At 39.9% G+C, this 14446-nt stretch overlaps 1 protein-coding gene across 1 annotated transcript; it reads right to left on the bottom strand.

Moving 5' to 3' along the window:
* Positions 1–8631: 8631 nt before the first annotated feature.
* On the bottom strand, positions 8632–10235 carry LOC124276142 (proteoglycan 4-like). The gene is made up of 2 exons (XM_046711816.1): positions 10094–10235; positions 8632–9980 (listed from the first exon to the last, which is right to left on the bottom strand). Exons 1-2 carry the CDS (start codon positions 10233–10235, stop codon positions 8632–8634), a joined length of 1491 nt encoding a protein of 496 aa, XP_046567772.1.
* Between the last annotated feature and the right edge of the window lie 4211 nt (positions 10236–14446).

Here is a 14446-nt window from a genome sequence, read left to right as displayed (position 1 = left end):
CTAATTTGTGAAGGGGCAATGACCGGTTTAAGTGACCACTGATGGTGAAGACATTTGTTGGGGCAGGGTGTGTATTTAACGACTTTGCTCGGCTTTCGGGTAAGACAACTTGGCTAATCGTTAAAACAACATGTCAATGCCAGCGATCATCATCTTTGATAACAAGCTAAAACTTACTGCAAAACAGATGAGAACATTTTGGTTAATTGTTAACAGCAAATACAAACACCTATAATTCTTACCATAACAAAACATACAGGGATTTTGTTACGGGCGGATCTGTACACGTTCAATAGGATTTGTTGTGATAGATAATCGAAACTGCTAATTTTCTCGTGTTCACGTTTTATATTTTTACACTTTCTCGGTAAAGTACTAAAAATTCTAGTACTTTTGTTGGATTGAGTCCCATCCGGTGTTCGAACCCAGACTCTCAGAGTCAGGCTCCTAATCGCTAGGACACAAAGTCAGCCGTCTAACCCACTCAGCCACGGCGGCTTCCCGATCATTCGGTTAAAATCACCCTTGTTCTAAATCTGACACTAAATGGGCCGACGAGCCCGAGTGCGACGTACGCATCATGTCGGTAAACGCACGTAAATTCTCTACATCATCATCATCATCATCCAGTGTTGACCTTCCCCCAAAACATCCATTTATAAACGATCTTTACCGTTACACTTCCTTTCAAGGCAAACACCAGTCAATTTCAAAGGTTCAAATAGAAGGGGATCCAGTCATTTCCCCACCATGTCAATTCTCCACCTACCATTTCCCTACCCGGACAATACCCCACCCAAATATATATCTGGCCGGTCATTTCTCCACCTTCCTGGTTTTTTTGCTGTTATTTCACTCAAATATAAGTATGAATAAACAAGAAGTAGTGTCAAATACATTTCATTCTTTAATATTCATGCGGATTTTTTTGGCAACTGAGTTAATAAATTCTCCGATAATTTGGTTCACCGTCCGCATATGAAGCACATAGACTTTGCAATTTTTATTTTATTTTCATATTGTTGACAGTGAGATGTTAAATGCGGGTTATTTTTTAATTTCATATTCCGAATCCCTACACTCCAACATTTCAAAGTCTCAGTTAAAAGTAGGAAGTTCATTCAGATGTTATTTCTCAACGAATGATGAGTAAACGTTAGAATAACACTGCTTTCCACACAATCCCTGGTCGTGTCTCATAGACTGCAGACCCGTGAAGAATCCAGGTTAGAATTGATCTTCAGTAACTCTTGCTTATCGTAAGAGGCGACTAACTTTGTCTGGTGTGTCTGGGCACGTGAACGGAAGTCTTTTGAAAGGATCGGCTTCACAGCTACACCTTTGGTAGTTACACTTCTTCTCTTCTAACTTGGACTCCACTCAAATAAATAAGATAAAAAGACCTTACTCCAAACAGACCTAACAAATAAAGTAAACAATATAATAATACATAAATTCATGTATAAATTAAACCACTCACTAAATAGCTCATTCATACAAAATGATACCAAACAATCTAGTAACAAAAACAATAATACACTAATTCCACTCTTTACCATTTTAGGGGGCGGTGGGGTAGCTTAGTGGTTAAAGCGTTCGCTCGTCACGCCGAAGACCCGGGTTCGAATCCCCACATGGGTACATCGTGTGAAGCTCATTTCTGGTGTCCCCCGCCATGATATTGCCGGAATATTACTAAAAGGGGCGTAAAACCAAACTCACTCACTCACTTTACCATTTTAAAAATTGTTATAAGTATGTATATATGTTCTGTTGACTTTTCAAATGAGTTCTCTCTTTTTATCAACTTCATTTTTTAACCTTTTATATGTTTATCAGTTGGGTAGGAACACCACTCTTTCAAAATATCTATTTTTTTCCCTCTCATTTCTTACTAAGTGTACTACCCCGTCGCCGAAATACCTTAGTTGTGTTAGATAAAGCAAATAACAACAAGCTGGTAAGCTGGTTGTGTCACAGGCAAGGAATTCAGAATTAATTTTCAATATTTTATCCACAATTTATTTATATTCATTATACAAACTAATTATACCGTGCCCTTTAACTCTTTATTTCAAATTTAATGCTCTCATTAATCAAAGTTTGGTTGTTTTCAACTTTTGCACTCCTCCTTCGTAACAAACAGTGGACTGTGTCAAAATTTTAATGATTGTTTGTTAAACAACTTTTTTATTTTCGGGACATAAATTCTGAAAAATAAACCTCACAGAGTTGGGCTGATGTTTTGATTAGGATTAGCGGTTCATTAAGTATTAAATGCTTATTAGATTGCAATTCATCGGTCCGCTTTTGAGCCAAAATAGACGATATATCTACAGATAGAGCCAAGGGTGGCGGTGTCACTTTCCTCTCGAATACCAGATCACACCTTACTTTTACTGCAGAGGCGTATGCCATAATAACATCTCTAAATATATCGAAGATTCCATAAACAGTCCAGATTTGATACTTATAGGCTCACGTTCGTGCCTTTAGGATATATTAAAACTTTATCTTGTAAATCGCACAATTGTAGTTTATAACTGGGAAATTGAATAGACTTAATCCTAACACTTCAAAAATATTACTATTTATAAACCTCATCTTATTTATACCAGCTTTCATTGTTGAGATTTCTCCTAACGTACATATAAAAGTATAGTTTTCCTTCTTATAATGAATGAGTGAGATTTCAGCAAAATTCCAGCAATATCAGGGCGGGGAACACCAGAAATGGCTTCACACATTTTACCCATGTGGGGAATCGAACCCGGGTCTTCGGCGTGACAGGGGCGGTGGAGTATTGCTAAAAGTGGCCTAACAATCACCCAATCACTTTGGCGTGAAGAGCGAACGCTGGACATCTTTAGGATACCATATAAACTCAAAAGACACAAAAATCTCTAAGTTAGACCAGGGAGACTCAATAAGAGTTGTAGACTATCCCTTGTTAGACAAAGCAAAGAAGAAGCACAGATATGGAACTAATGAATACTACCACAGTGTCCAAGTTAAGTCAACGATTTTGCCATGAAAACTCGAAAAATATAGTTTTTGAAATACCCAAACTATCAGAATGCCCCACTTCAGCGCTAGGCCTGTCTATGTGCCAGGTGTGGTAAAGAAGAATTGTATGGTTACCATGATCTGCTCCGGAAATGCACATTACCGTAGGTTCCAGACTAAGTCAAAGTTTTTGCTGTGGGATCTCGAAATCTATATTTTCTAAAAATCCCAAACAATCAAAAAGCGCCATCGCCAACTTTGGTGTAGAAATACTGTACGGTTTTCAAGGTTTCGGAATAGTATATTACGGAATAGTACAAGTTCATTTACAAAGAGATTAACTCAAAGGTCAAATGCCTTATTAGCTGCAATGAAAAGTGAAACTTATATATGTAAATTTATACTGGCTCATCTGAGTGTCTCTTACTATCAAATGCATCCACAGGAGAGTGGTTGTTTTATCGTCAAACAGTAACTGTGTTTTGAGTGTAAAAAGTATTACTTCCCTGCTTCAAAGTGATTAGAGATGTCATTCGATTGTAACTGTCATTTTAAGATTAATGAGAAAACAATCGGTGAAATGCTGGACGTTTTCATTGATAACATGTTTGTACCATACTTGTACCATACTTGTACCATACTTGTACCATACGTTCCCACATGTTTCCAGGTGAACAACTGACTAGCCTTTGCATGTGTTTAGGACGGCAGCTACCGCCGGGGCAGGATACGCTCAACTTTCGTGAACACCTGGTGTCATTGCTATTTGATAGTGATTCATTATCAAATGCAACCCGTGAAGATCCGGGTTAAAATTCATCTTCAGTAACCCATGCTTGTGGTATAAGACCACTAACGGGTTGGGTGGTCAGGCTGGCTGACTTGGTCGACACATGTCATCGTATCCCAGTTGCAAAATAATTAAAAGTATCTGCTTAGAAACTGGAAGGAAAGTTAACTTGAAGAAAACAAAGTCATGGTCTTTAGAAATGGTGGACCCCTCAGAAATTATGAAAAGTGGACCTACAATTGCAAAAACAGTGAACTTGTACCCTTCTACAGATATTTGGGTATTATGTTTACACCCAAACTGATATGGACACCGGCATGCATTACAGCAAAATAATTGAAGATGTTAATGTGAAAATGTGCAAATCGTTTCTCAAAGTGTCAAGGAATACATGTAATGTAATGGTGCTAGGTGAATGTGATAGAGCCCCACTGCAGCTTACATACATGTATATGACGAGCTGTCAAGTACTGGTGCAGGCCGATACAAATGGTCCCTGGGAGACTCCCCAACCAGTGCTATAGGATGCCCACTGCCCTTGATGATATTGGACGCACCTTTTATGCTACTAATATTAAATATATTTTGTTCAGATTTGGATTTGGAAATGCATGGATGTCCCAAGATGTTGGTGACAAAAATGTTTTCTTATCAATGTTCAAGCAGAGACTACTTGACAACCTACAACAAACATGGGGTGTAAATGTAAATAATTTATCAGACTCTTATTCATATAAACAATATAAATCCCTACTGACTGTTGAATACTATCTGAACTCATCACTCCCATCTCAGTTAAAAGGATTTTATCACGCTTCAGATGCAGTAACTTTAGAATAGCTGTCAACGCTGGAAGACACCAAGCCCACCACCCCTCTACGAAGAAATACTCTGTCCTCTCAGTTTATCCCCAAAGGGTATTTTATTGAAAATAAATATCATGTACTATTAATCTGTGAAGTTTATAGTGTTTTCCGTAATACACTTATTGGTAAATACATCAATTCTAACTCCCAACATGACTTTATTTCTATAATTTCTTCTCATAATTATGATATTTTGCATAAAACTTCAATCTTTTTATATAAAGCACAACAAATAAGGCAAAGTAATATATACTGGCCACATAAAGAAACTGTGCACACAGAAAATATAAAGATAGACAGACAGTGTCTTTATACATAAATAAAGGTGTGAACATAGCAAGTATTGGAGACAATCAAACGCTCATGCAGGTGCCAGGCGACGTGACGTCATTGATGGTGGCCTATGGACTTGCAATGTGTTACTGCACGTTCAGCCTGTGCAGCTGCACACAACATGCGAAACTCAGAAATTGCTGTCACTGTCGAAAGCTTGATCTTTGGTCATTCAAACGTTTACAAATTCACATGAGAATTCACATGCACATCATGCCAAAATTAACATCTGCTCTTAACATATCCTTTTATAAAGCGCAACTTTCTGTATTTTGGGCCGAAGGTCTTATACTGAATAAAAAATCGTCTGTCTGTCTGTCTGTCTGTCTGTATCCCATTTGTGTAGATCGATGCTCATGCTGTTGATCACTGGATTGTCTGGTCCAGACACGATTATTTACAGACCGACGCCATACAGCTGGAATATTGCTTAGTGCGGCGTAAAATTAAACTCACTCACTCATTAACACATGCTCTGTCATCGTATCGCATGGTGTCAATCATTGGATTGCCTGGTCCAGACTCTGTTGTTTACAGGCCGCGTCGTACAGCTGTAATACCGGCGTCAACCACACACGCACATACTCATCATACAGTTACAAACGTACAACTGACTCTATTCCTAACGGATTGTGAACATTTACAATGACACTCTATGGGAGGTCTATCATAACACCCGTACTGGTCCGCCACAATAACCCTCACGTTTATTTCAATATAATTTATTGGTGATTGGTGAACAAGCTGTTATATATGTTAACATCACTTCAGACTCTATTGTTTACAAACCACATCACTGCGCTGTAATACTGGGAAACATATAATACATATTCATGATACAGTCAAAATTGTACAATCAACTCGACTTTCAGGTTTTTCGTTTACAAGAATAGAGTAGATACTATTTTGCGTGTAACTACATCGTGGGATATCTAAACATAAACATGAATGACAATTTGCTGCAACACCTTATATGGTCAGGAAGAATGTGAAAAACAACGTGACGGATTCAGAAGAGGTGGGGCAGTTGACCATCTCTCAACTCTGACGTCTGTTGTATACATGCTATATTGTACCATCCTGACGAACAGACTAACTGTGCGGACAATGAAGTAATTGCCGATGCGCAAAACGGATTCAGAAGAGGCGGGGCAGTTGACCATCTCTCAACTCTGACGTCTGTTGTATACATGCTATATTGTACCATCCTGACGAACAGACTAACTGTGCGGACAGTGAAGTAATTGCCGATGCGCAAAACGGATTCAGAAGAGGCGGGGCAGTTGACCATCTCTCAACTCTGGCGTCTGTTATATACATGCTATATTGTACCATCCTGACGAAATGACTAACTGTGCGGACAGTGAAGTAATTGCCGATGCGCAAAACGGATTCAGAAGAGGCGGGGCAGTTGACCATCTCTCAACTCTGGCGTTTGTTATATACATGCTATATTGTACCATCCTGACGAACAGACTAACTGTGCGGACAGTGAAGTAATTGCCGATGCGCAAAACGGATTCAGAAGAGGTGGGGCCGTTGACCATCTCTCAACTCTGGCGTCTGTTATATACATGCTATATTGTACCATCCTGACGAACAGACTAACTGTGCGGACAGTGAAGTAATTGCCGATGCGCAAAACGGATTCAGAAGAGGTGGGGCAGTTTAACATCTCTCAACTGTGGCGTCTGTTGTATACATGCTTATTTGTACCATCCTGACGAAATGACTAACTGTGCGGACAGTGAAGTAATTGCCGATGCGCGAAACGGATTCAGAAGAGGCGGGGCAGTTGACCATCTCTCAACTCTGACGTCTGTTGTATACATGCTATTTTGTACCATCCTGACGAACAGACTAACTGTGCGGACAATGAAGTAATTGCCATGCGCAAAACGGGTTCAGAGGAGGCGGGGCAGTTGACCATCTCTCAACTCTGGCGTCTGTTGTATACATGCTATATTGTACCATCCTGACGAACAGACTAACTGTGAGGACAATGAAGTAATTGCCGATGCGCAAAACGGGTTCAGAGGAGGCGGGGCAGTTGACCATCTCTCAACTCTGGCGTCTATAATAAAAACCAGGAGGACAAAAATATCTTCGATTTCTGTATTCGGTATTTCAGTTAGTCAGCCCATCCTTTGGCGTGGGTTGAATGAACTACAGTGTATTTACAGGAACGTCACAAGTTGTTTAGAGTCAACGGTGTTTGTTATCTATCTTTCTTTATATCAATGACATAGCGGATAGATCCAAACACCTAGGATCTGGTGTGATAGAAATAGTTAAGTATGTGTTCTCTTGAATGTCGACGATCTTGTTTGCAGAAAAAATCCGACCTACAGCTGCTCCTTGACTGTTTAAATACTCGCTGCGTCAAATTAATGCGGGCAAAATCGTTTTCAAAATCCTAGTATCGAGCAGTTTTTAGGTGTATTGACACTGACTTAGAAATACCAGATATGTATGGATGCTTTTAGATGGATATTTGGATTTAATGCTACAGTTAAAACTGTGTCTCTCAGCCTGCCAGCAAGGCACTGGGTCTTGTTATAGCTAATACATGTAGTAAAGTTATAGGAGGTATGCATTTTAACGCATTAACTAACCTGTTTACCTCACTAATTCTCCTGTAACAATGCTATTAGGGGCACTAAAGAGTTCAGTGTGCAGCACCGTGCTTGTAGGTATGTTCTTGATGTTGGTAAATATGCACCAAATGATGCTGTAAATAGTGAAATGGGCTGGACACCCATCAAGGTATCACAGTGGGAAATGTTCTTGGCTACTTGTAAATATGGACCCTAACAGATTGAGTATATATGGACAGATTGGGTATATGTTAATGCAATTACATAGATTTACGTTTCAACTTAGAATGTCAGACTCAATTGACAATTGTTGCATGTGAAGCGCTGTATGATGTATACAAGTTTTGCTTTTCACTATTTGATGGAAATGTTATATATCATACTACCAAACCCCCGCTACCTAATTTTAGTGCAAAGAAGATCGTTTTTAATTTTTTGAATGCTGTACATCTTACATCCTTGTAATAAAAGTTTGTATTTTAGATTTATCTCCTACGGGCTCTCATAATTCTATAAAGAATGGTACGATTACTCTAGTTTAACTCACATCATATTTACACATTGTGCATCCTTGTCTGTCCTAAGGAACTGACAATGAAGGGTCGGTACACATTATTACACTACGACAGTAGGATGTATGGCCTTACAGTGAAATAGTGCAGTCTGGGGTATATTCATGGTGAATAGAACCAAGTGAGTGTGTGTAAAGTAAATGTCCCAATAGAGTCCTAGAAATGTAACACGCTGTGTTTGGTCAGAGAGTTTAAGAGGATCAGATGGATTATTCCCAACGCCAAGGGTTGTGATCCCTTGGCTGCATACTTTCTGGCAGCATAATAAACACAACCAAAACATGACACAGATACTATATTTAATGTACGCTTCTATGAAGGACAATACATGTTTATCAGTCACGTCGTAGCTGAAATTCTGTGTATCGATACTTCTCAATTCACAAAACATAAAATAAAAACGTCCAATAGTTAATCTGTTCAATGGTGAGAAATGGGTGAATCGTACAGTGTTTACATATCGGCTTCTAGTTGAAAAACAGCTCCTTGGTCACGGTTCTGTCTGCTGGGTGGAGAGTGCTGACTTGTGTCTGTCTGTAGACAGACTGTCTGGCTTCTGCAAATCTCTTCTGTGCATGATGAAGGACAGGCGCTCCTGAGGCTGCTGCTGATGTGTTGGGTTGCTTGTTGGGGGTGAGAGACATCCTTGGTGTGTGCCGTGGCATAGCTGGACTTGAAGAGACAAGATGAAGTCTTCTCAATTCAGCATGTATCAACAGCCGTTGGTTGCTGGTGAGTCTGTTAGCAGACTGAGGTGATGTAGCAAGGTTTCTTGTTTGAGTAGCTGAAGAACCAACGCAAGCAGACGGAATTGGTTGAGGAGCATGAGGTGCTGGTCGGGTTTTGATTGATGTAGTTGGTTGATGGCGTGTTGGTGTGTATGGTCGTCGTCGCTGAAGGGTATAGCCGGCTGTCGCAGGGGCCAACGACGGGGTCTGTCGAACTGGGCTGGACGTGCTGTGTCGGGAAGACGGGAACCCTTTACTAGTTGTAGACGGAGAGGAAGGCTGCTTCGTAACTGTTGCAGCCGGGTTCTGCCGAGAGAGGGTTGAAGAGTACACGGGAAATGGGGTAGATGGCATCTGTTGAGTGTGTGTAGATGGGATCTGTCGAGCTGGTGGAGGGGACATAGGAACCGTTACAGATGGACTCTGTGCAGCCAGGGTAGAGGTGTACGCGGGAAATGGTGAAGATGGAATCTCTCGAGCTTGTACACATGGGTTCTGTGGGGACACCTTTCGAACCTGTGTTGGTTGATTTTGTTGAGCCAGGGTAGAGGGATTCTTGCTAGTTGAAGCAGGAAGATTGTGTGGTGCAGGCAGGAGCTTGGGAACTGATGTATCAATGTTTCGTTGAGCTGATGCATGCAGGACCTTGCGAGCTAAGATATGAGTGGTTCGTATAGCTGATGAAGCCGTGGATCGGGGCGGCTGTGGTCGAACGGAATGAAGCAAGCGAACCGGCGTTGAGACCTTCTGTCGAATTGTTAAAGGTTGATAAACTGGGCGCACTTGACGGGGAAGAAGTTTTTGATGGGCTGGTGAGGGATATGCAGGCAAAGTCGCAGCCACGGGAACAAGGTTTGCCTGAGAGCGGAACCTTCTCATCTTGTTGTAGGACATTTCAGCAATCCGTGGAAAGTTGGGCTCGATAGTTGGAAAACACATCGTGCCAAGGTCAGCACAGGCCTGCTCTTTCAGTCGCATGGCTTGCTTGAGTACTACTTTGAAAGGATCGTGGAGGTGGTAGGTCCTCAGCTGCGATGCGCATCTGGCCAGGGTTGCCGTGAGGTTGTGGAAAGACTGAACATCTAAACCTATAAATAAAACACAAATATTCAAACATGTAATGAAATAATGAATGAATGTTATGAAATTATGAAGTCTTTTAAAAATATAACAACACACGTGATTGTAAAAAAGATATTACCTCTCTTTCCGGAAGGAAGGGTGTTTTGCCAACACTGGGCCAAAACGCGGATGATATCTGAAGGATTGGTTCCTGGTTTTGTAACAGCTCTCTCCAGGAGGCCAGGACTGTGAATGATGTAGTCCGTGACGACACTCAGCATTGTGCACCTGTCTTGTACTCTCAGCTGGTGGTAGCTCAGGTACTGAAAATATACATTTAGATATTGTGTACATGTACGTAAACAAAGCCAAATACAAAAGATGTTTTGTACATGTTTAAGTGAAATAAAATTTAATAAAATTGAAGTTACACATTAAAATCCTTTAGCTGTGCCATCTACTATTAGTTGGTTGTGCTTCAATAAAACTAGCATGCATATAGCCTAATGACTAGGTTTCAGTATAATACTCACCATCATCTTCCAGACCACTTTGTGGGGGAGATCTCCACAGAGGTGGCCCAGCAGAGGTATATGACTGTTCACGAGGGAACTCACAGCTGTATCTACCAGTGTCGCGTAGTTGGCGTCGTAATCTGTTAGAGGCTGGACAATGTTGCATCTGCCATACTTCTGCACGGTTTCAGTGTCTGTTCTGAACGCTGCTGATGAATGAATGTATGGTCAGCTTGATTCCCGCCACTATTTACGTTAGCCAGTATCCGGTGACCACTCTGACCACTACAATGTAATTTGGAGAGGCGAGAACGTTAATTGATGAACGTCTCTAATTTGGGAAGGGGCAATGACCGGTTTAAGTGACCACTGATGGTGAAGACATTTGTTGGGGCAGGGTGTGTATTTAACGACTTTGGTCGGCTTTCGGGTAAGACAACTTGGCTAATCGTTAAAACAACATGTCAATGCCAGCGATCATCATCTTTGATAACAAGCTAAAACTTACTGCAAAACAGATGAGAACATTTTGGTTAATTGTTAACAGCAAATACAAACACCTATAATTCTAATCATAACAAAACATACAGGGATTTTGTTACGGGTGGACCTGTACACGTTCAATAGGATTTGTTGTGATAGATAATCGAAACTGCTAATTTTCTGGTGTTCACGTTTTATATTGTTACACTTTCTCGGTAAAGTACAAAAAATTCTAGTACTTTTGTTGGATTGAGTCCCATCCGGTGTTCGAACCCAGACTCTCAGAGTCAGGCTCCTAATCGCTAGGACACAAAGTCAGCCGTCTAACCCACTCAGCCAGGCGGCTTCCCGATCATTCGGTTAAAATCACCCTTGTTCAAAATCTGACACTAAATGGGCCGACGAGCCCGAGTGCGACGTACGCATCATGTCGGTAAACTCACGTAAATTCTCTACATCATCATCATCATCATCATCATCATCATCGGGTGTTGACCTTCCCCCAAAACATCCATTTATAAACGATCTTTACCGTTACACTTCCTTTCAAGGCAAACACTGGTCAATTTCAAAGGTTCAAATAGAAGGGTATCCGGTCATTTCCCCACCATGTCAATTCTCCACCTACCATTTCCCTACCCGGACAATACCCCACCCAAATATATATCTGGCCGGTCTTTTCCCCACCTTCCTGAGTTTTTTGCTGTTATTTCACTCAAATATAAGTATGAATAAACAAGAAGTAGTGTCAAATACATTTCATTCTTTAATATTCATGCGGATTGTTTTGGCAACTGAGTTAATAAATTCTCCGATAATTTGGTTCACCGTCCGCATATGAAGCACATAGACGTTGCAATATTTTTTTTATTTTCATATTGTTGACAGTGAGATGTTAAATGCGGGTTATCTTTAATTTCATGTTCCGAATCCCTACACTCCAACATTTCAAAGTCTCAGTTAAAAATAGGAAGTTCATTCAGATGTTATTTCTCAACGAATGATGAGTAAACGTTAGAATAACACTGCTTTCCACACAATCCCTGGTCGTGTCTCATAGACTGCAGACCCGTGAAGGTCCGGCTTAGAATTGATCTTCAGTAACTCTTGCTTATCGTAAGAGGCGACTAACTCTGTCAGGTGTCTCTGGGCACGTGAACGGAAGTGTTTTGAAAGGATCGGCTTCACAACTACACCTTTGGTAGTTACACTCCTTCTCCTCTAACTTGGACTCTACTCAAAAAACAAGATAAAAATACCTTACTCCAAACAGACCTAACAAATAAAGTTAACAATATAATAATAAATTCAAGTATAACTGGCAAATAATAGGAAAACATTATCCACTCTACTAAATTCAACAAACACTAAATACAAAATGTAAGTATTATCACCAAACACGTCGAAATGATGTTGCCATAACCGGATTAAGATTAGCTAATTGCAATCTTAATCACTATCTACACAATATCAACCTTTATCCAAACGGCAAATGTATCACTTGCCAAATTCCTGAAACAATAGCCCACACTTTTACTGCTCAAATATAATAAACAAACAACCCCATTTATCAATGCTTTAAAACAACACCTCAACAATGCTTACTCTTATGATCTCAAGCACATTCTAACAAACCCCAAATTATTTAAACCAATCACTAAATATCTTATTCATGCAAAATTATACCAAACAATATAGCAACAAAAACAATAATACACTAATTCCACTCTTTACCATTTTAGGGGGCGGTGGGGTAGCTTAGTGGTTAAAGCGTTCGCTCGTCACGCCGAAGACCCGGATTCGAATCCCCACATGGGTACATCGTGTGAAGCTCATTTCTGGTGTCCCCCGCCGTGATATTGCTGGAATATTGCTAAAAGCGGCGTAATACCAAACTCACTCACTCACTTTCCCATTTAAAAAATTGTTATAAGTATGGATATATGTTCTTTTGACTTTTCAAATGAGTTCTCTCTTTTTATCAACTTCATTTTTTAACCTTTTATATGTTGGGTAGTAACACCACTCTTTCAAAATTTCTATCTTTTTTCCCTCTCATTTCTTACTAAGTGATCTACCCCGTCGCCGAAATACCTTAGTTGTGTTAGATAAAGCAAATAACAACAACAATCTTCTCTTCTTCTGACAGTTGATACAGGTGGTCTTGAATAGTTTGTTCGATCACTTTTGATCATGTGCTATCTGTACCTGTATCAGATCATCATTTCAGTGAATATGTATTAAAAAAAATGAATCAGTGTAGATTTCAGTAAATATATATATTTCCTGAAAATTTCAGTTAATATGCCTAATCCCTGAAAAAAATCAGTAAATATACATATTTGCTGATTCTACATATTTCTGTAACATATAGATACCACTCCAGGACTGTAGAAAACGTGTTCATGTTCTATATGTTCACACATGTACAACACGTGACAACCGTAAGCTGGTTGTGTCAGGGTCAAGGAATTCAGAATTCATTTTCAATATTTTATCCACAATTTATTTATATTCATTATACAAACTAATTATACCGTGCCCTTTAACCCTTTATTTCAAATTTAATGCTCTCATTAATCAAAGTTTGGTTGTTTTCAACTTTTGCACTCCTCCTTCGTAACAAACTGTGGACTGTGTTAAAATTTTTAATGATTGTTTGTCAAACAACTTTTTTATTTTCGGGACATAAATTCTGAAAAACAACCTCACAGAGTTGGTCTGATGTCTTGATTAGGATTAGCGGTTCATTGAGTATTATATGCTTATTAGATTATAGTTCATCGGTCCGCTTTTGAGCCAAAATAGATTATATATCTATAGATATCTATATAACTTTGTCTTGTAAATCGTACAATTGTAGTTTATAACTGGGAAATTAAATAGACTCAATCCTACCACTTCAAAAATATTACTATTTATAAACCTCATCATATTTATATCAGCAGCTTTCATTGTTGACATTTCTCCTAACGTACATATAAAGGTATAGCTTTCCTTCTTATAGTGAGTGAGTTAGATTTCAGCAAAATTCCAGCAATATCAGGGCGGGGAACACCAGAAATGGCTCCACTCATTTTACCCATGTGGGGAATCGAACCAGGGTCTTCGGCGTGACGGGGGCGGTGGGGTAGCCTAGTGGTTAAAGCGATTCCCCAAGTGGGTACAATGTGTGGAGCCCATTTCCGCTGTCCCCCCGCGGTGATATTGCTGGAGTATTGCTAAAAGCGGCCTAAAAATCACCCACTCACTTCGGCGTGAAGAGCGAACGCTTGACATCTTTAGGATACCATATAACTCAAAAGACACAAAAATCTCTAAGTTAGACAAAGCAAAGAAGAATCACAGATATGGAACTAATGAATACTACCACAGTGTCCAAATTAAGTCGAAAAATATAGTTTTTGAAATACCCAAACTATCAGAATGCCCCACTTCAGCGCTAGGCCTGTCTATGTGCCAGGTGTGGTAAAGAAGAATTGTATGGTTACCAT

Source organism: Haliotis rubra, unplaced genomic scaffold (genome assembly GCF_003918875.1).
Source record: "Haliotis rubra isolate DU_JTF1 unplaced genomic scaffold, ASM391887v1 Scf206, whole genome shotgun sequence".
In the NCBI taxonomy this organism is placed as follows: Eukaryota; Metazoa; Mollusca; class Gastropoda; order Lepetellida; family Haliotidae; genus Haliotis; species Haliotis rubra.
Note: the sequence above shows the minus strand (reverse complement) of the source record. Positions and strands in the feature narration are given on the sequence as shown.

What these genes read in the sequence shown, in the direction of transcription:
- LOC124276142 (XM_046711816.1), bottom strand. Translation starts at nt 10,235, where the DNA reads ATGCTGAGTGTCGTCACGGACTACATCATTCACAGTCCTGGCCTCCTG. An exon ending in CCTTCCTTCCGGAAAGAGAG is followed by an intron (nt 9,981 to 10,093) that starts GTAATATCTTTT and finishes TTTTATTTATAG; the next exon opens with GTTTAGATGTTCAGTCTTTC.